The sequence below is a fragment of the Malaya genurostris genome, chromosome 3 (genome assembly GCF_030247185.1).
Source record: "Malaya genurostris strain Urasoe2022 chromosome 3, Malgen_1.1, whole genome shotgun sequence".
NCBI classification, from domain to species: Eukaryota; Metazoa; Arthropoda; class Insecta; order Diptera; family Culicidae; genus Malaya; species Malaya genurostris.
The window spans coordinates 235,102,247-235,123,446 of record NC_080572.1 but is presented as its reverse complement, the minus strand read 5'-3'; the positions used below and the strand labels follow the sequence as shown (position 1 = coordinate 235,123,446).

The window sequence follows — 21,200 nt, the reverse complement described above, 5'->3', positions numbered from 1 at the left end:
GCAAAGAACATCATAATGATGGCCATAAAATTTTCTTTAATGCAAATTACACTTAACCAAAGACATCATATTAACAAGATATCCAGCTCTCACATTTCCCGAACAAATCATTGGCAACATCCTTTTTTGCGAGCATGTCGCCCTCAGGTGAGTCCGCATCGAATCTCATACATAGAAGTAGAGGAGAGAAATGTCAAATTCGTGCGCGCCAAAATAGCAGGGCTGTGCACCCATACAATTGACATGACATGTTGAATGAGACGCCGTGCGATGGCGTTGCTGAACTGAAGATCGAGATCGCTCCAAGCTGACAGGGTCTGACTTAACCTAAGAAGTAAAAAATCAAACAGCCCACAACAAGTCATCCATTGAGCACGCACACACACAAAACTAGATTCATGAAAAAATTTAACTTACAATGTTTTAAAGAAAATGTTTTAAAGCCATATTAAGAGCGTTTCCATGGTTTTATTCTAGTACAAATTGTTTTATTTTTAGTCCAGTTGTTAGTCTACGTAAAGGGTTTTATAGAAGCTTCAAAAACTATGATATTACTTGTCAAAAGAGACACTAATTATAGTTGTAGGTAGTGATTGAAAAATCAATTACAAAACTCCTATAAATTGTAATCAAAACCATAAGGCATTAGAATTGTGACTTGGGATCTGTGAATATCTACTTAGAAAAGAAATTTCAGATTATCGTTTGAATATTAATTTTGTCACCTGATGGAAAAAAAGATGTTTCTTTTACCTTTTTTAATAAATATAATATATATAGAATATTTTAATGTTTAGTTATAATTTACCTGTCGGGCTGTATTTCTTTAAAGCAGACCCTGTCGACTTGGAGCGAAATCAATCTTCAGTTCAGCAACGCCATCGCATTCAACATATCATTTTAATTGTATGGGTGCGCAGTGCGTCAGTCAATGTACGAGATTCGTTGCGGACTCGCCTGAGGGTGTCATGCTCGCAAAAATGAGTGTTTCCAATGATTTGTTCGGAAAATGTGAGAGCTGGACATCTTGTTAAAATTATGCCTTTGATTAAAGTGAAAGTTGGCAGATAACTTATGAGTCGTTTACAGAATAAAAACCGATGAGTTTGAAGTCAATGTTATATATACGCAATCAAAAGAAGAGATTTTTTTGTTATACCACTACTAAACTAAAGGTAAATCGTCAATTAAAGCTCATTTTGTTCATGTATTCAATGTATCAGAATTGGTTTATTCCTTTATTCTAAATTACGTGCTGCAACCTATTCTGATTCGGGATTGGGTATTGCGTCTGATGCAGAATACACAAACATCTTAGATTAGATTTCGACATAGCTAATCAATGAAACTAACGACCTTAAATAATATTTAATCTAAGTGCGTTGAAAGTTTCAGATGAAAATGGTAATTTCAGATAAATCAATCTTAGTTTCCGCGCATATTTCCTTCACATTTGATTTTAAAATGCATTTTCAATACCAATCAAGAGGACGGGTATAGCTTGATGGGTTAGTTGATGCCTTTCACGCAGCCCACCAGAGTTCGATCCCCAAGCTTTTCTGGCCTGAAGAGGCGAACGGCCTTAAGGTTACCTCTATAATTGAAACAAAAAAAAAACACCGATCAATATTGACAAATAGTTTTGTGGATATCGTTCTGTCACTTTGGCATCGACATTTTACTTTCTCGTTCCTGCCATCTGATACTGATCAATCTGCTTTTCATTGTACTACGCAGTTGCATGAGGGAACTTTCAAAAATAATTTTCACCCAAAATTTATTACGGGGGCATTTGTAGAATAAATAATTAGGCATTATACAACATTAAAAATATGATCATATTTTTAGATTAATGTACAAAATTTTTTTATTTATAATTGCTTAGCTCTGCAACGCTCTGCAATGTTGAAGTGAACAGAACAGAAAAGGTAGAGTACTTAACCGACGACACGACCTGCCACTCGCTTTTAAAACTGTATCGCAAATCGAGCTACCCCTCAGTAACTGGTAATGTCAAAATGATATCTTATGAAAAAAGTTTAAAATTGGGAACGCGATCAGAGAAATTGTTGTTTTCGAAATAACAGTTACAGTAACCCTAGTTACCATTGTTTATCTTTTCAAGGTAATCGTTCTCGGTTTCATTATTGCTCATGCCCAATCTAGAGCATCTCAAAAGTTCTCATCGTCGACTGCAGATCTAAATCGGAATTGAGAGTTTTTATGGCTTGCTAATTTTGTATTTAATTATATATTCTGTTCACTAATAATATGTATTCTTGTAGCCTCTCTTCTAAGTGCGTAAAGACCCGAAACTAACCGCTTTTGCGTTTATCTACGGCGTGATGCTTAGAGGGTGAAGAAAATCTCACCGTGAGACCAGAATGATCTTCAACCCATTGCATTGTAGTACTCAGATGAACAGTATGACCGCGAATGTTGGTGTTATGCTGCAATTTTGATGATGTTGTTACTTGTTAGATCATTTCGATCGTGATTGCAATTATTTATATACTTTCAAATGTACTAATCAGCATTCACAAATTTTATATGACTTTTTCACTAATATTTCAATTATATAAAAGTCCTACAAAAAATAAATGTTTAGTTACCGGTGAAATATGCTGCGATAACAATTTCAATCAACTGTGATCTGCGCTTCGCTGACATGGATTGCATTTAATGATATATGTACGTAGCTACATGCCGTTGTGTGAAAGAACCAAAAGAAGTGGACGAAACCGTAGGTCGAGTGGCCTACGCTAAAATGCGGAAACGGAGTGTCCCTTTTTAATTCTTCCCTTATATCGAATTCATATAATGAGGCTTTTATTACCGGTATCACTTCACGGTGAAAATCAAGTGAAGTGAATGTAGGTATTTATCACGAAAGTCGCTTCAGAGGAAAAAGTAATTACTTTTATGAGCTTGTGGTTATTACGAACATCACATCATTTTTTTTGGAAAAGTGATTTTTTTTTCACTACGTGACTACTTCAGTGTGCGTGATACTGGTAACAGGGAAAATCAAGTGAAGGGATGTAAGTGTGAAGTGAAAGTGAAAGTGGAAGTGAGAACGGTTATTAGGACCTGAAATTCTTTTTAAACGCCAGTAGAAGACGAGATAATCCCGTGGGAACCACTTGACAGGGTATTTTGATTATTAGAATGAAATGCAAAATCGCGATTCTGAACATTAAGCAAAAAAACCAAAATCTCGAAACGACATTATCATTCCTGTTGTCATTCAAATATTTTTGATAGATACATAGATTGCAAACGAAAAATTCAGTAGCAAATATATACGGATATGTTTCATTTTGCTCGATCAGCATTACATCGCTTTATTGTTAGCGCCATGAAAACTGGTTTATTCCTGCAATCAATATAATTAGCCTAACTTGAAATAAAATGTTTTACTTATAATACATCTTTTAAAGTATTACCTGTTTGTTTATTATGCTGTGCATGGTGACTATTTCGTAGCAACCACAGCAGTGATGCTTGTAAAATATATTTTTATTATTACCTAGGGGTCTTTCAATACTTCGGTAACTGATAGTGATCGCGCATGAACACTTTTTATTGCGATTTTTCTTCGAAGTGCCTGGTCGTGTCGTCGACTTAACTTTAGGTTAAATTGAGGTAACTTTATTTACAAGCTCAGCCTAGTTCTTAATATAATACATATTACACAAGCCATGTTTAACTATACCCGCATAGCGTTTTGGCTACCTGGCCAGCCATGGCTATCTTCTCACCTTCGCTGGAAATGTCAAAGATTTCAATGTGGAAAAATCCTGGTGGATACGGTTGTATCGTTTGAGTTGTATATCTGGCAGCGGTGAGGCAGTCGGTCACCAGAATGTCTGCCAGCCACATTTTTCCAGCTGGCAGCGTTTAGTCAGCCATCTGGCAGCCATGCGTATGCGGGTAATATAATGATCGGAAACTGTCGATCATATGGTATTGTTCAGCAGCAGTGCTTATCGCATCCACACAAAGAGAGATAGCTACTGTTGTTTTGTTGTTTATTGTGCGCAGAAAGCTTGTTCGGATGGTTGGTGGAGAAAGATGGAAATGAAAAATATAATCTTTCACAATTCACGCATTTTTTTTAGAACGGCTAAAACGCCACCTGTCAACTTCCACTTTCGAAAGTAATTACAAGCGAGCTATTAAAGATAGAGTATTAAATTTAACAGCAGACGAAAGAGAAAACTTTTCTCTGCCATTTACTCTTATGACTTACTCTCAGCGAGTGCCGAGTCATTCGAAATTACACTTCAAAGTGAATGTTGACTGGTGGCTTATTAGCCGTTCTCCTTTCTCCTCCTTTCGACTTTATTCATTTCGAAAATTATGAATAATTATTTTCAACTGCAAGGCCATTTTGAATCAATGCATACTGTGATGAAGAGAATCCAGTATATCATTTTGTTCGTGACAGGTATACGCGAATATAAAATATTGTAGGAAAACAATACGATTTGTCTGCCACAATTTAGCTTTGACCATTGAAAAATATTTTAATGTATTGTTATAATCTATTCAATTATTTGTAAAAATGCATTTTGAAATAGAATGTATAGGTTGTTAAGTATCGTAACAATTCAAATCATAAAGTTTTCTCATACATGTTTTCTTGGAAAACAATAGAATGTACAGTGTGCATATTGTTTGAAACACCGCGTGTACAATAAATTCCATTGTAGAATCGTAGAAACAATATATTGAATCGATGGAAGTGAGAAAAATCTTTTCAAGATACAATAAAATGTATTGTAGCCCATATATCTAATTGTAAATCAATTGTTTATTTTTTAAGGTAATGACGTCTGCGATGAGCGAATTGCCCTCGTTTTTACAATATTTTACGAATCGAATATACTCAAGAGAGCCTCTTTTCGCGTAGACATATAGGGTGGGTGTAATGATCGCAACTTTCCTGTGCATCCCTATCGTATTCACACACAAGCATGCGTTTCTGACAGTTCAAAGTTTTGACAGCTATCGTACACGTATTTTGAACTGCTTGCGGTGTTGGATTGATTTCGTTGAGGCGAACGCCTGTGCCTGACATTTCCCTTTCATTTTCTCTTCACAGCGTTTCCTAGACGGTAGACGTGTACGAAAAGTATATCGTTTTAAGTGAGTTTCATTACTATAATACTCGAAATTATTTGTGAAAGATCGTAAGTATAGTTGACATTTTATGTCAGAAATATAATAGGTGAATAGTTCCGTTTTTAATATTTTCTTCATTCAATCTTCTGTTGATAGGTAAACATGAACGCCGTATATGCCATTGTGCTAGGATTATTCGCCCTGAGCCACTTGGGAATCGCCAACGAAGATAATGCGGCTCGGTTATTGGTATCGAAGCAGATCCTGAACAAATACCTCGTAGAAAACCGTGATATAGTTGTCAAATATACGCTGTATAATGTGGGTTCCGGTGCTGCCGTCAATGTACAGTTAGGTATGTCCTCACCATGATTCGAAAATGAACGAATTTAAATAAAATTATGTTTATTCATGAACAGTCGATAATGGATTTCATCCGGAGGCATTTGCCGTGATTGGAGGTCAGCTGACGGCTACTATAGATCGTATCGCACCCCAAACGAACGTGACACATATTGCTGTTGTGCGGCCGAAAGCATATGGTTATTTCAATTTTACTGCCGCCGAAGTGCATTACCAACCTACGGAGGAAGCCACCAATGTACAGTTTGCTGTTAGTTCGGAACCCGGAGAGGGAGCCATAGTGGCCGAAGCACAATTCAACAAGCAATTTTCATCCCACTATCTGGATTGGTTCGCATTTGCTATCATGACTATTCCGTCGCTAGCAATCCCGTACGCGTTATGGTATAGTTCCAAAACTAAGTACGAACTATTGGCCAAGCCATCGAAAAAAGTTAATTGAGGAATAAGTTTTGTGATGGGTTTGAAGTAAGGCAGATTTCTCCTGCCGTACTGTAGAGCTTAGTTTTCCCGAAAGACTAATTTATTCGAAGTAAGCGCGCATTTTTGTTTAAACACTCATAATTAAAAATCCTGTTTTTATGGAAGTTAACTAAGTTTGAACAGCGTAAAGCATTTTCGGAATCCAAAGTCACTGTGGATCATAAGTTTTCACGATCAGCAAAACATGCAGTACAATACCGTTTTGTGTTGTTATAATCGTACCATGAAATAAACAGACAAAAAAGTATGTTTTCATAATTTGGTTTCAATTTTGATATTTCTTTAAACCATTCCAATGTCGCTTGAAGAGTTGGTAGATGTGAATTTGAATGAACACTCACCCTAACTCTGCATTAGGGCACTTTGCTTCTAATATTGTTAGATTTTTTATAACGAAATGAAAATAAACTATTAGATTCTACTAAATCACATTGAATTAACCGTAATGAAGTGAGGGTGTTTTAATTCCTTGCAGTTTGAACGTTCAAACGTGAACCACAGATAACATATACAGGCTCGAACAACATTTTTAAAAGTCCTGTGAAAATTTCAAATTGGCTATACATTGGAAAAACTACTGCCACTTACTCTACTTACTATTCGCCGTGATCTTTCTGAATTTGAACACTTATCACACAATTTTCCTAAGTGTTAAAGACAGCTTTATTTCCATGTCGCTTAAATAACACGAGAATTCGAACGGAATAAAACAAAAATAAACTTGTCATTTTATGTCATTTGTTATCTGTAGTACTAACCGTATCTAAACTACATTATCTAGACTTTGTCACGGTAGAATTATGATATAAGCCTTAAAAGTCGATATAATCGATGAAAAAGTAGAGGTATGCTATTCCAAGCGATGCATTTTTCAGCAGCTCTCCAAACCGAAAAAAATATCACTAGGGCGGTAAACTCAATGAATTATTTTGAAAATTTCATAAAATATTCTCAAATAAATTTGATATTGTAATGTGGATTTTTTGATATTTGCCACCGTTTCAAATAAAATTTGTCTTAAAGTCTTAAACATATATTTATTATATATTTATTTGTTATTTAATAAGTCATAAGTGGATATCTAATCAATATGTTTTCAATAATCGATCGGGAATGATTTTTCGTCGGTTGAATCGCATCCATAATTTTGCAGTTGCCTTGAAAAATGAAAATCGCTAGTGAAATAAATGAATATTTTTCGCATAGGAATGCAGCATACGATTTTAGCCTGTGTGCCATCAAAGTAACCTCACAGAGAACATAACGGGTGGCAACTAAAATTTTGGAATTTCTTTTTCAAGCTGTCAAAAAAAGACAAACATACTTGTAGAAGATATGATTTATTGAAATTACATTGTCCATTGTTGAAAAAAAGTGAACATTTGAAAACGGTCCGTAATCAGATGTTCGGCGAAGCTTCCGTTTGATGTCGGAACAGGAGCGTTGTACGGCATTCATGTCAACTTTGCGAATGCATCTCTTGATTCTATCAATTAACTGCTAGCAATTCGTGGCTCTCCAGTTATTTTTGTACACCAAGGAGCTCAGAACCCCGAAGAAATCTTCGATTAGGCGACACTGAGGTAGATTTATCGGGTTGTGGTTTTTGGGTACAAATGGGATCGAATGGGTATTCAGGAACGATTATGTTTTTTGGTGCAATGCGATGACGCTTTATTCGGCCAAAACACGTATTGTCCATCAGTATGATGTTTTTGAAAAAAACGGGATCAAAACTTTCTACAAACGTTCGTTCTGGTACACATCTTTATTGATTGCCAACCCAGATGGCTTGAACCATGGCTTAGAAATGCCTTTCTCGGAAATGACAATGTACAGCATCACTTTCTGTTCAAACTTATGTATAAACTAATATTTTATGTTCGGATGTACAGTAGAACTATCCGTTGAATAGTATCGATCGTTTGCGGGAATCTGTGTCATCGAAAGAGGGAAGTAACTTTCGTCGTCCAAAACAAAACTTTTTCCGGAAAATGTTTTAATCAACCAGCGGCATTGGGCATTCTGCGTTGAAATCTGTGCGTCAGTATATCCCGGGGCTCGTGTCTTCTTTCGGTACTTTATTCTGAGTCTTTTCAATGTTTTGCAGATGTACTGGTGAGAACAGTTGAACTTTTTTGCGGCATCTCTTTGACTCAGTGAATCCTTGTTGTTGAAGGCACGAGAAAGAGAACGAAGTCCTTTCGCGTCCATAATTTTGGCTGGTCTTCCACTACCTTCCTTACGAGCAGTTGTTGGGCATCTTAGGATATTGTAAACTGTCGAAGCCGCAACATTTTTGCTTTTAAAATGTTATACCGTATACTATTTGCCGAGATTTCAGTGCAGTTCGTAGATTGGTGGTTTGTTTAAATGTTCATTCGAATTTGAATACGTGTTATTTGAAATGTAAACAATTCACCGGTACATGTCAAACATGAACTTTTGTCGTAAATACACTTTACTATTAGGTTTTTTTGCCGAACGCGGTGAACGACCTTTATTAGGTTAAAGCCGGGGGTAAATAAACGATATAAAAAAAAGGTTTTTACCGTCACTACTAACCTCAATCGAACGAATACTGTTTGTAAACAGAGATTTTTTTGTTTGTCTGTTGACAAATTGGATGAGATCATTTACGATCCATATCGCCTAAATAGAGTTTTGAAACATTTTTCCACGATTGGATACGGTTTGTTTTTGAGATTTTTAAATAAAAGTGACTAGTTGCAAAGATGATTTTTTGAGATGTGTTCTTCGATTTTTGTTTAAGCTTGTTTGTAAACAGTACCGCTGAACTGTCAAGGATGAATCTTTGTTCATTTGTGACGTCACGATAAAAAAAATATCTAATTAGGTTTTGCACGAACAGTACATAACCTTACAAAAATTAACAAAATGAATCAATTTTGACAGCTATCAGTGTTTTGCAAGTGCATCATTCCGGTTGGTTCAGGTCGAGAATTTTGTCTATTTTCTTTGCTAACCATGAAAAGGCAATTAAAAAGACAAATTCAAATTCATCAAGTTTTGTTTACCTTATTCGGAGCCATCAAAGTAGGTTCAAGCTATTCCGTCAACAGCTTCCATAGTTTGTCATTCCATCAGACGTCATAAGAATTCATTGTTCTGTTCGTTATTGATATTCAGTACAAAGAACTTGTGTAATACAAATTTACAGGCGTTCTGCAATAATTAACAGTTTTCGAATACTACACGAAACGACCGAAATTAGCTCTGCGTCTAATTCGTGTTACTGTTTTTGAATTAGTTGGTTGAAAAATACTTTTGTTTTTAGAGAATATGTTTAGTTGGCGAATATTCTAAACACAAACCAGCAATATTTCAATCCAACACGAAATTCTCATCGGCAACTAATAACTGAATAAAATCAGAAAATTTGACTCTATTTGTCTGTCACCATCACTGCTGAAAGACAGCACAAAGAAAACAAAAATGAAATTGGTTTTATTATTAGGTGTACAACTTTGCTTCCACCGTTTTTTTTCCAAAATTTAAAGCTTTATTGCGAAAAAGTGCTTACAGATGTATTATTCAAAATATTGTCCGTCGCTAGCGACAACTTTCTCCCATCTTTCCGGAAATTTTCGGATTCCGGCTCGAAAAAAGGAGTCCTTTTTTGACGCTATCCATGAAGCAATCCATTTTTCCAACTCTTCGAAGGAATGTTGATCTGCCAGGCCGTGTTCCATCGAACGGACAAGGTGGAAGTCAGAAGGGGCGACATCTGGGGAATACAGCGGGTGGGGCAAGGCTTCCCATTTCAGCGTTTCCAGGTACTTTTTGACCACTTTTGCGACGTGAGGCCGAGCATTGTTCTTTTAGCGCGCGACTAAGGCGCATCAGTTGCGTTCGGTAGCGATCTCCTGTGATGGTTTCACCCGGTTTTAAGAGCTCGTAGTAAATTGTTATTCATCTTTGAAGGTTTTTTCTCTTCCACCATCATGTTTGTCTTCGACATCGAAATCACCATTTTTAAAACGTTGAAACCACTCCCGACACGTTCTTTTTTACTCAGAGTTTCTGAAGTTTCTGAAAGCATTCGATGCGCTTCAGTTGCATTTTTTTTCGAATTGTAACAGAAAAGTAAAACTTCCCGCAAATGGCGAGAATTGGGCACATAAACAGACATTTTCGAGCGTGAATAATACGAAAACAAGAACAACTGTCACTGAAACGGCGATGACAATTCGTACACACTCACTTTAAAGGCATTATCATCTATGTATTTTAACCAGCCTCAGCCGGTACAGCCACCTATCGGAAAACGGCGGAACCTGATAATAAACAAAATCAACCCAAAAATAACTAGTGATTCGTAACTGAAAATTCATCTTCCTGTCGTTACAACCATTATTTTTCTATTCTTGAAAATGAAACAATGGCACTATGGGTAAATTTCTTCACGGTTCCTCTTTTTTATTGACTGTATATTTGATAAATTAGAGGATTATGGATAAACGGGAAAACATAAAGAAAGCGAATTAAATAAATTTCAAGACAATCGTTGTATGAAGTGTAGACAATATTTCCCGGACATGTTATTGCTATAATCATTCTCTCTGATAGGCTGACTAAACTTTAGTAAAATGTTGTTAGTCTTATGAATAACTTTATGTGATTTGCCTTTTTGAATATCTGTTGATGCAAAAAAATACATTAGATATATCGGCAATATATTGAAAATTGCCATTTTGCAAGTAAAAGATACTTGATGAAGTGTGAATATTTTCATAAATGTAACTTTCGTTTAAAACTACCCGTCTTATATTTTTAACAACTAGTTTCAGACTGTGTCTTGTTCTAATTAGTTTGGAGATACCGAAAAAATGTGTCACTTATGAACGAGTGGCAGGTAAAACTTAGATTGATAACGAATCAAGCTGGTTTCAAATGACCCATCCAGTAAAAGTTGTTATCACGTTGCATATTAACAGCACTTCATCACTACGTACTACAGCATTCACCGGGAGCACCCATTGATGCATTTAACACCTGACCCACGGGACGACGTCAGAGATCAAATACTTCCGAAGTGCAAGTTTATAGCCTGGGATAGTAGTGAAAGGTGCTATAATAATGGATGGTTCATGCACTCACATTGCAAATTCTGCAAAAACCACGTGATAAGCTCCTTCACGTGATCTTTTGTGACCATGTTTACTGTTTCACTTGAACTAGAAAATTTAGTGGGTTTCACGCCTTAGAGAGCAACTCACTGCAAACGATACTCTTTACTTGGTGCAAGTTCTTCGATTGTTGATTATTTGCCCCTCAGTTTCTTCGTTTGATAGGTAATGCAGGAAGGTAAAAGTTAGAATGACGTTGGTCATAGACTTTTTCAGTCACATGGAGTCGAGTTGAAAATAAAAATGTGATTATCTATAGAGGAGATGGCACTATTCTACAACCATTCACCATTTCCTGATTATCAAAGAGAAACGTTTAAAATGGAGCACAGATATAAGAAACAATTTTACTAGAGAAGTAAAGCAAACGTCAGATCCGTACAGCATGTTTTAACCAGAATGTCAAGTAACGATATTATAACAAAATTTTGTTCTAGGCCGAGAAATACGATGACGTACGGTACGTGAGAAAAATTAGAATGACGTCGGTTGCAAAATTATCCGATCACATGGAAGGTGCAAAATTGAAAGCGAAACAAATGATTAAATTGTTTTCCGGTTATAGTGTTGAACAAAAGAAAATGTTTACTGGACCAAGAAAATAGCACGTACTGCTGCTTGAGACAAAGTGCTCCAATAAATGTCATGAGATTTGTCAAACTTGAAATTAGTATAAACGAAACAAGTATCCAAACTTACAATTTTTGGTCACTTTTAAATTCAGTAAGAATTGGAATTGCTCTCAAACTTATCAAGACAAAACTAAGAGTATTGAACAGCAGATATCGAATTAAGATATCCGACAACCGGTTCGTTTGGAACCATCTCCGTAGCACAGGAAATGATGCCTCAAGCCATGAAGTCATTCTGGTCACGCAGAAGTGAGGCTTTAAGATAAGTTATACAATTTTAGCATCATCAATGTGCTCCTCCCTCAAACGAAGGCAAGGATTTCATTTAGAATACTAATGATAAAAGATTGCTTTCGAATGTAAGGCAGAGCCTTGTTATTGATCTTCGATGAGGTGATTGATCTTCTTTCTCAAAGAACTTTCAGTGTACGGCAAGGGGCAAATCAGTCTAAACGTTGTCTTATCTGTTTTTGTATCAAAACATATATAGATAGTTTAAGAAAGTGTGTGTGGTGTACATGAAATTTGTACGTCCATTGTGATGATCTTTCTGACCAAATTTTTTTTATGTTCAATGTATTTCTAATATTTTAACGTGAATACGCCTAAGTGTACTATGGAGCGCCTTTTCAAAATTCACTCTGGACGAGAATAGGCAATATGGTCACCAATTTATGATAAAATTGTCAGTAGTATTAGATAATCACAAATAAATGAAAATAGAAGTTTTCTAAAATGTTTGATATGAGCAAGCAAAAAGGTGAAATTCAGTGCCAAAATAAGGCGCACAAAATTTCGGCTGCATAAGTTGAACGAATCATCGCACAAAGCGTATCGTGCAAAACAGGCACATAGAAACACGGTATTTTTTCAGTGATTGAGTGCAGCGGGCTTACGACACGCGAATAAAATCGGCACTTACTATATATACGGATAAATTGTTGATTCTTTGTTACGGATTAAAATCTTTAGCATGATGACAATACTTCACTTATCTGATTTCAACTATGCATCATTTTATAAAAGAATTGAATAATTCAAACAAGATAGTTTTTATTTTGAATTACAACTGAGATTATCAACATTCGGAAGTGTGGAAACGCATGTCAGTTATTCGTATCCACGTCATCCAGTCATGTCTCTGACATTACCTACCCGCTTTTTAACACATAGTACGGCTGTAATGTGCTTATGAAGGATTCTATTAGAAACAATTCCTTTTGAATCATAATCAACCAATATTTATTGCCAACAAAATTAGAATCTGAGAAAAATTCGAAGCTTCTAACGGTTGTGCATTTCCTTTCTCTATAGAAAGAATATATATTGATAGAAAACTACAAGGATTAGCGCCTGGGGTTGTTCGAGCCATTGATGTGGAACAAGGCAACCAAAATTTCTAATGATCAATATTTTCAATTAATCGTCACACCTTTATTATTATTATTAATATCATTTATTTTACCCCAGCTTTAACGTTTTGGTCGTTCACCGGGGGATCGTCACACCTTTGAATCCGCAAATGCACGAGAGTCTGCTTAGATTGATCTTTTTTAGGAACCAACACCGAACACGCGAACCCAGAATATAGACTCTAAGGCTATTCGCAACGCGGTGATGGATATCTGTTCTAAAATGACATACTGTTGTATAATTTAAAACTGTCAAAAATAAAACTCGATCTTGACGATCTCAACGGAAAGATTTAAAATCTGTTCTATATATTTCTGTAAATGTATTGGTGTTGTGTCTATTCACTTCACTGTTTCAAATCAGGAACAAACAAACTAAATCAATGATTTCGAAAACAATATGAATATTTTTACAGATCATAGTGAGCTGGAGTGCTTCTAAATGAAACTGTATTATTCAGTGCAAAACATTTAACGCTTATATTGATAATTTCTGAAATGTCATTCGACGCTTTGACATCTCGTCTCTCATATTTCGTGACAGACGCTCACGCAAAAAAAAATTAAAACAGTGCTCTATTCGTGTTTCAAATATTCATTAATTTAAAACAGTTTCGTTGAGCAGTTTTAAATCTGTTTTAAATTTGTACTCGAAAAATAGAACTAAATCTCAGCGTCGTGATTGACATGTTTCAGTTGTAGATCTAATGTAGATCAGTCCATATGAAATAAAACAGCGTTGCGAACAACCTAATAGTCGTATTTGTTTTGTAACCGACGAAATTACATCAACAGCCCAAATGTATGCCAAGCTTGTGTTCAAGTTTTGTACGCAAGCAGTTATTTTTATAGCGTTTCTCTACCATTACTATCCTTCTGCGATTTTTGTTGAAGCGATAAACTTTATCTCATCATCAATCGAGTTTATTTTATATAAATTATAAATTAATCTTATGCACTCAAAATTTGTCGGGGTAGTTGTCATTTTCTCAGGCGAAACGACATAACATAGAATTTTATCCGATCTTGCATGACACAAGATCAGAGCATACCAGTTAAAGCTCCAAATCGTTTTATGGCACTTTTTGTCTTGCTGTCTAGCAACAACCTATCTCTAGCATACTACCCGTAGGACTGAAACGTTAGCTTTTTTTGGATAAATATCTGTTTATTAATCTTATTTTTGTGTATTACTTCAACATTTTACAGTATAAATATTTTGACCCTTTTGCCTTTCATCTTTGTAGTTCATACGATTCGTTATTAATAATAGGTGTTTTAGGTATTCTTGTTTTACATACTAATGTTTAATCATAATATTTATTTTAATTATTAATAAAGTATCTACCTACTTATAACTATCCCTAACCTAATACGTACAAATTTCGTGCAGTATTGTTCGAATTTTTGTTCTAGTATATCCAGGGAGGCCATCTCATGTACTTCACTAGTACTTGTCCAAGGGGGTAGATTTAGAATCATCTTTTAGATTTTACTTTGAATGCGCTGAAGCCTAAGTTTGTGTGTTCGTGCACAGTCCCGCCAAACAGGGACTGCATTTTCAATTGCGGGGTAGATGATTTGTTTATATACAGCCATCTGGTTCTTCAGGCACAGTTTAGATGTTCTACAAATCAGCGGATACAGAGACCTAATGAGTATGCTGCATTTTTGAACGATTTTGTCAACATGTGACCTGAATATCAGATGTCTGTCAAAGGTGAGTCCTAGATAGATAACTTCGTCGGACCATTGGATGACCTCATCACCGAATCGTATTCGGCATTCGTCAGATGGAACAAGTTTTGGAGATCTTGAATGTGGAAACAAGATGACCTGAGTTTTTGCTGCATTGATCACAATTTTCCAGCTTGTAAAATATTCAGCTAGGACGTCCAGACCTGTCTGTAGTTTATTCTTCAGAGCATTATTGACACGACCTTTGTAAAGAATGGCAGTATCATCAGCAAATTGTGACAGAACACCACCACCCGGAAGAGGTGGGATGTCTGATGTAAAAATGTTGTATAGAATGGGACCTAGGATACTTCCTTGGGGTACACCAGCAGGAATAGTAAATCTTTCTGAAAGTGCATTATTCAGAGAAACCTGGAATGCTCTATCTGCAAGATAATTTTTGATAATTTTAATAAGATACATGGGAAAATTATACCGATGCCGTTCAAACACCAGGCCATCGTGCCACACATTATCGAATGCCTTTTCAATATCCAATATGGCCATGGCAGTCGTTTTGGACACTGATTTGTTTTGCTGGATGACGTTGTTAACCCTTGTGAGTTGGTGGATGGTGGATCTTCCTTTCCGGAACCCAAACTGTTCTTCCAGAAATATATCCTGTTCATCTGCGAAAGCAAGAATTCGCCTTTGTATTGACTTTTCAAACAGCTTGGATAGGGCAGAGAGTAAGCTGATGGGCCGATAGCTCTTGGAAAAGGAAGGATCTTTCCCCGGTTTCAAAACTGGGATAACTTTAGCTAACTTCCACTTTGAAGGGAAGTAACCAAGCTCCCAGCACCTGTTAAAAATTTTAGCTAAGAAGACAAATGAGCGAATACTCAAATGTTTCAGCTCAATGTTGAATGTGTTGTCGAAACCGGGGGCCTTCATATTTTTGGATTTTTTCACAAAAGCCATCAGCTCATTCGCAGTGACTCTACTTTCCTCAGGAACCAAGCTGTCTGATTGGTCAACCTCAGCTACGCTATCAGCAACGGCTCTTTCATGTGGACAAACAATGTTGAGTCCTAAATTGCGAGAACACACAAACTGCTGGCCTAGCGCATTTGCCTTCTCTACTGGTGTGATTAAAGGTATACCTTCAGCTGCGTCCTGGGGTGACATCAGAGGAGGAATAGGCTTCGGTTTTTTCTTAAGCACCTTCGTTAAGGACCAGAAGGGCTTTGAATGTGGGAGAATTTCTCGAAGCTTTTGCTGGAAGTTCCTGTTGCGAAGCTCAGATATCCTTTCCTGGATTATCCTAGTTAAGTTGTTATAAGAAGTCTTCTTATCTAGGATGCCAGTTCGTTGATACTGCCTCCGGTAGATATTTCGAAGTCGGATGAGTTTCTTGGTGACACTGTCGATTTGAAGAGAGGAACTCGGTATATGTTGTACGCATCGATTTCCATCGGGGAATCTAGTGGCAAATCGATGTTAATAAGTTGGTCGGTGATTTGTTGACATTGGACCCAGTCGGTTCGATAACAGTTTCTCCGAGGTTGAATAGGCAATGTTTCTGGTGAAGATCCCAACGTCAATATTACTGGAAAGTGGTCGGAAGATAGCTCGTTGAAGACAACCGGAGAGCTGTCTATGGCGATGTTGCTGATGAATATATCCAAAATGGAATGAAGTCCCGGTCTGGAAAGTCGCGTTGGTTGATCCGGAGCGAGGATGTTGTATTGTTCAGCTTCGTAATCTTCGGCAAGTACGAATCCGTTTCGATTCTGTCTTTTGTTTCCCCACAGCTCATGCCGTGCGTTTAGGTCCCCAGCAATGATGAATTTGTTCTGTCGTCGAGTGAGCATAGCCAGATCTCGCTTCAATGATGCACACGTACCATCTCGAAGATTGGTTTGTTTGGGGCAGTACGCTGCAATAATGATGATGGATCCCATCGTCGTTGTAATCTCAATTCCGATGGCTTCTATTAGTTTCAATTTAAAGGCTGACATAAGCCTATGCTGAATGGATCGTTTAATGGCAATGGCAACTCCCCCTCCTCTGGTAGTTGTCCTGTCGAGCTTGTGAATCCTGTAATTGGAAATAAAAATGGAAATTTCAGGTTTTAGATGAGTTTCAGTTAAAATAGCAATATCGGCATTCTTCTCTTGAAGAAAGTCGGATAACTCAGCAGTTTTGCTCCTGAGTGAGCAAGCATTCCAATTTACTATAACCAACTCATTATATTGCATATTCGATGATGAATTTGCCTAAGGCGTTGATTTGATCTAACCGCGTTCTGCAGTTTCGTAGTTTTGTTGTCATTGTTTCAAAAATGACGATCAGTTGTTCAGCAGAGAATAAGTCACCAGAGTCATCCTTTGCTTGTGGTTGATTTTTGCCCCATCCAGGAGGGATTTTTGAGGAAGATTCTTTTTGTGATCCAGCGGCTGAATCTTTTGGATTGCTGCGAGGAAGTGGCGGCAAATTCGGAATATCCCTCTTCGGTGGGAGCCGTGGGAAATTAACTTCATCCTTCTGTGGAACATTCTTGCGCGTTGATTGTTTGCGGGACGCCTGTTGTCGAATTTTTGTGAACTCAGCACGTTTGGGACACGATTTGCTAGTAGATGGATGGTCGCCATCACAGTTCACACATTTTACAGCGATATCATCTAGTAGGCAATCGTTGGTATTGTGTGGTTCGGCACATTTCCCGCACCGACTTTTCATGTGGCAATTCCTCGCTCCATGGCCGTAGTTCAAACAGTTCGTGCACTGTGTGACATCCCGATGTACCGGTTTATACTTTTGCCATTCGATGATTATGTGAAATAACGATTTAATCGTTTTCAGTTGACTCATGGTGATGGAGTCCTTCTCCAGATGAACCAAGTACAGTTGATCTCGATACTTTTTGTCCGTGTTATGTCGCTTCATTTTAAACACCATCAAAGGCTTTAGTCCAGCCTCCGACAGTGCCTGCTTTAGTTCGGCTTCCATCATGACGGGTAGTCCTCGAAGTACAACCTTCATAGGTTTATTGGCGGCAATATCGTGTGTGAAGTATTCCGCTTTTGTCTGCTTCAGGTACAATTCCACTCCTTTGTAGTGGTTCAAAGCCGGAACAGTTATTTTGTAGCCTTCAGTACATAAATGGATTGTTGCCTGTAGTCCTTGGCTGATCAGCGTGTTGAAATCCGAGCGTAGAGTTGGTGTGAAGCCCTCAGGTAGAAAGGCGGCATTTTTTCCTTCTTCTGCAGTTCCTCTTCGACATCAACTGGCAGATCAGCGTAATGGTTGTTACTCAGCAAACGGTCGTTTACCTGAACATCACTTGGCTTCAGACGCTTAGCATCATTTGGATCCTTCTCGGATCTATGGCGCGTTTTACCCATAGCCATAGTTTTAGCTTGGGTAGGTAGAAAGCTGCGAATAAAAGATAAAACAAAATCGAAATTAGTCGTAGTTGGTTATTCGTCTATCCACATCGAGTGTTAGATGACGAATGAAACGTTAGCTATAATTTTGATTCTATTTATAGATTCGCATGTTTCCAACAGCTTCGCTTTTGATTCGATTGACCAATCGGAGCAATGCTTTCCTTTTAATATATCGCTTACTCCTTCAAAACCATCGACTATGGCAGGGAAATCCGGTATGCCGGAGATTTTTTGCAGACAAATAGGACACTGCTAGCTATTAATCAACATTTCAATGATATACAATTAAAAATACATGGCTATTTACATTCAAATCAATACGTAGAAATATTTCCAATCAAATGGTGACATAATATTAATAATTGATACAAAATTGACTGAGCTGTAATTGTTCAAAACCTGACCACATTTATGCGTGTATTTTTCTTGAGTTTCTAGTTTGCACCTGTGTATAGAAAACAAAAAAGTGTTCCACATTAAAACTGTTGAAATAGAAAAATTTATTGAACAAAAAAATAAACTCATCTGTATAGAATTTTCATTCATAAGTGCCAAATTTTCTCTTTATTCACTTTCTCTTTCAATTATTTCGAAACGTTTCTGTATATTTTCTTCAGTGCAGATTAAAAGATGATAGTTCTAGTTATTATTCAAATCCAAATATTTAGAAAGAAATATTCCTAAGAGTTTCATAATAATCTAAATAGAAAATAAACAACGAGAATCTATCACTTGCACTTAGGTCGTAATGAAAATTCTATCTACATATTCACAATAGACAATATCGAGCCAGATTTTATGTTGTCACTATTTCAATAAGATAAATCGTTGTAATAACGAGTCCGGTTTAGCTCAGCGGTTTCAGGAATAATGGATTTTGGGTTCGTTACTTTCGCGCGACTTGGTTCGAAAACTAATGCACAAACTCTTTTCTTTGGATATTCTAGTCAATTATAAAATGAATAATTTTCAACCAACGCATTCATAAATAACTTTCAAGTAATTATATACCTATTTTCATACGTATTGAAATCGAAAAAAACATGTTCTGAACGAAGGGATTTTGTTCTACAAAGACTCGAGAATTATGGGAAATTCATTATGCCCATTATTATGTACCACCGTGTTAAAAAACTGGATTTTTTCTGCAAAATAAAATGACAAATTCAAAGTTTCTGATTTTTGGAAATTGACACTATTGCTCGAAATATTTATAAATGTCACCTTAGTGTAGTGTGCACTGAATGGAATACATATGCGTATTCTTTACCTATGGAACTGCCAAGAGTTGATGTATTTTCAAATTTTACTGAGCTGATTGCCAATTGCAGTTTTTGGTAATGCAGTAGGAATATACTTCATAGGATGTCTCAATATTGGTAAAACTCTATATGGGACTAATATGTAAATATGAACAGTTTAACGCCACGATGGAATTAAACCAGTGAAACTAGAGTTTGTAAAATATAAATACATATAAGTACAAAACTAATCTGACAGACTATATTAATTATTCTTCGTACTTCTCGATTCTAATTGACGTAAACTTTCACTGAAAAGCAAACCTATAGTTGATATTACATTTTTCTTGCAAAACATGATCTCTGTATCGACCAACATCGATGATTATATGGCTCAGGACTGTTCTCGCATATTCAATGTCTCTCCATAGTGTCGACAGAGTGTTTAATAGGAGGAACTGTGCCTTCAAATGCTCCCCAGACCAGTTCTACTACATATTCTTCTGAATGAGCCTGACTTATTACAGACTTTCCCACTATAGTAGGTACCATTTTTCAAGAACACAGGTAACGATAATAAACCGGATCTCATTCTACTGGACTGCAAAGAACAGTGATATCGTGATTTGTTTAAAAAAAAAAAACGTTTCGCTTTTTCCACTTCATTAAGTCAAAACATGAGCTAGTGACTATAAAGTATATTTTTTTGGTCCACTTGTACTCTATTACAAAACGTAAAATAAATTCTTAATAATTTTTTAGTCTATTATGGCCACTGCAACCAAGTCTGAAACCAACTGTAAATAATTAACTCAGTTCGCAAAGATGCGTACTATTATCTTTGAGAAAGTATCTTCGATTACTTGCGGCACTTCTTCGTCGCTGTTCCGCGGACGGCATCAGTCACATATTATGTTGTCATACTTGCAGAATACCTCTGGGTTGTAGTTAACCGAGAACGATAATGAACTCCATAATTTATCTCGCAGCTATCACACAGCTACCGTTACAGCGTCAGGGAAAAATGCGTATCAATTTTACTCTTCAAGCATTGTGGATTGTGAACATCGAACAAGTGTCTATGAATTTTCCCGATCCTGTTCCATTCCATCGTAGAAACTGGACCTTACATGCCTGTGGCAGTTAAAAGCGTTATTGATCAGCTTGTGAACGTGGTTAGAACCAAGAATTGGATCTCATCGTGCATCTATAAAAAGAAACGGTTCTTTTGGGAAGAACTGATAATACCTCGCAAGTAGTCAAGTGAAGTGCACGTGTTCCTCAGATAAGAAAAAAAGCGTTTTTGTCAACGAACATCAGTCAGCCATCGTCCGAGACAATGTTGAAAATTGTGAGTATGTCATATCCGTTTGTGGTTAGCAGTTTGTAGTTGAACATATTGGAATCTATCATCATATCGAAGAATGGAAGGATGCACATTTCCTTTCTAATTTGTGGCTTCCTTCAGACGATTGGATTGTACCTTCCACACCTGGTAGTTTATTTATACATAGTGCGATGTGCGACGTATTCAACAGGAAATGAAATCAATTTTTAACTAAGACATTGAGAATGAAAATTGCTGGTTTACTTGTGCGAAAAAGTTGAGAGGAACGAGTTTTGTGGAATTTTTGCAGCGAATTAACTTTCCTTGTGGGAAAAA

At 36.7% G+C, this 21,200-nt stretch overlaps 1 protein-coding gene across 2 annotated transcripts; it reads left to right on the top strand.

The window, feature by feature from the left end:
- The first annotated feature begins 5,003 nt into the window (after window positions 1-5,003).
- LOC131437675 (translocon-associated protein subunit beta) lies at window positions 5,004-6,231 on the top strand. 2 transcript variants are annotated; one of them, XM_058607178.1, is made up of 3 exons: window positions 5,004-5,151; window positions 5,284-5,482; window positions 5,547-6,231. In XM_058607178.1, the coding sequence occupies exons 2-3, from the start codon at window positions 5,290-5,292 to the stop codon at window positions 5,930-5,932; spliced, it is 579 nt and encodes a 192-aa protein (XP_058463161.1). In that variant the 5' UTR covers window positions 5,004-5,151; window positions 5,284-5,289; the 3' UTR covers window positions 5,933-6,231. The 2 variants fall into 2 exon arrangements, with proteins under 2 accessions (XP_058463161.1, XP_058463160.1); XM_058607177.1 differs by having other exon boundaries at window positions 5,027-5,195.
- Window positions 6,232-21,200: the final 14,969 nt, after the last annotated feature.

Excerpts from the sequence above, each read along its gene's own strand:
- LOC131437675 (XM_058607178.1), top strand. The coding sequence starts at position 5,290 with ATGAACGCCGTATATGCCATTGTGCTAGGATTATTCGCCCTGAGCCAC. Across the intron at positions 5,483-5,546 it reads TGCCGTCAATGTACAGTTAG|TCGATAATGGATTTCATCCG; the intron begins GTATGTCCTCAC and ends ATTCATGAACAG.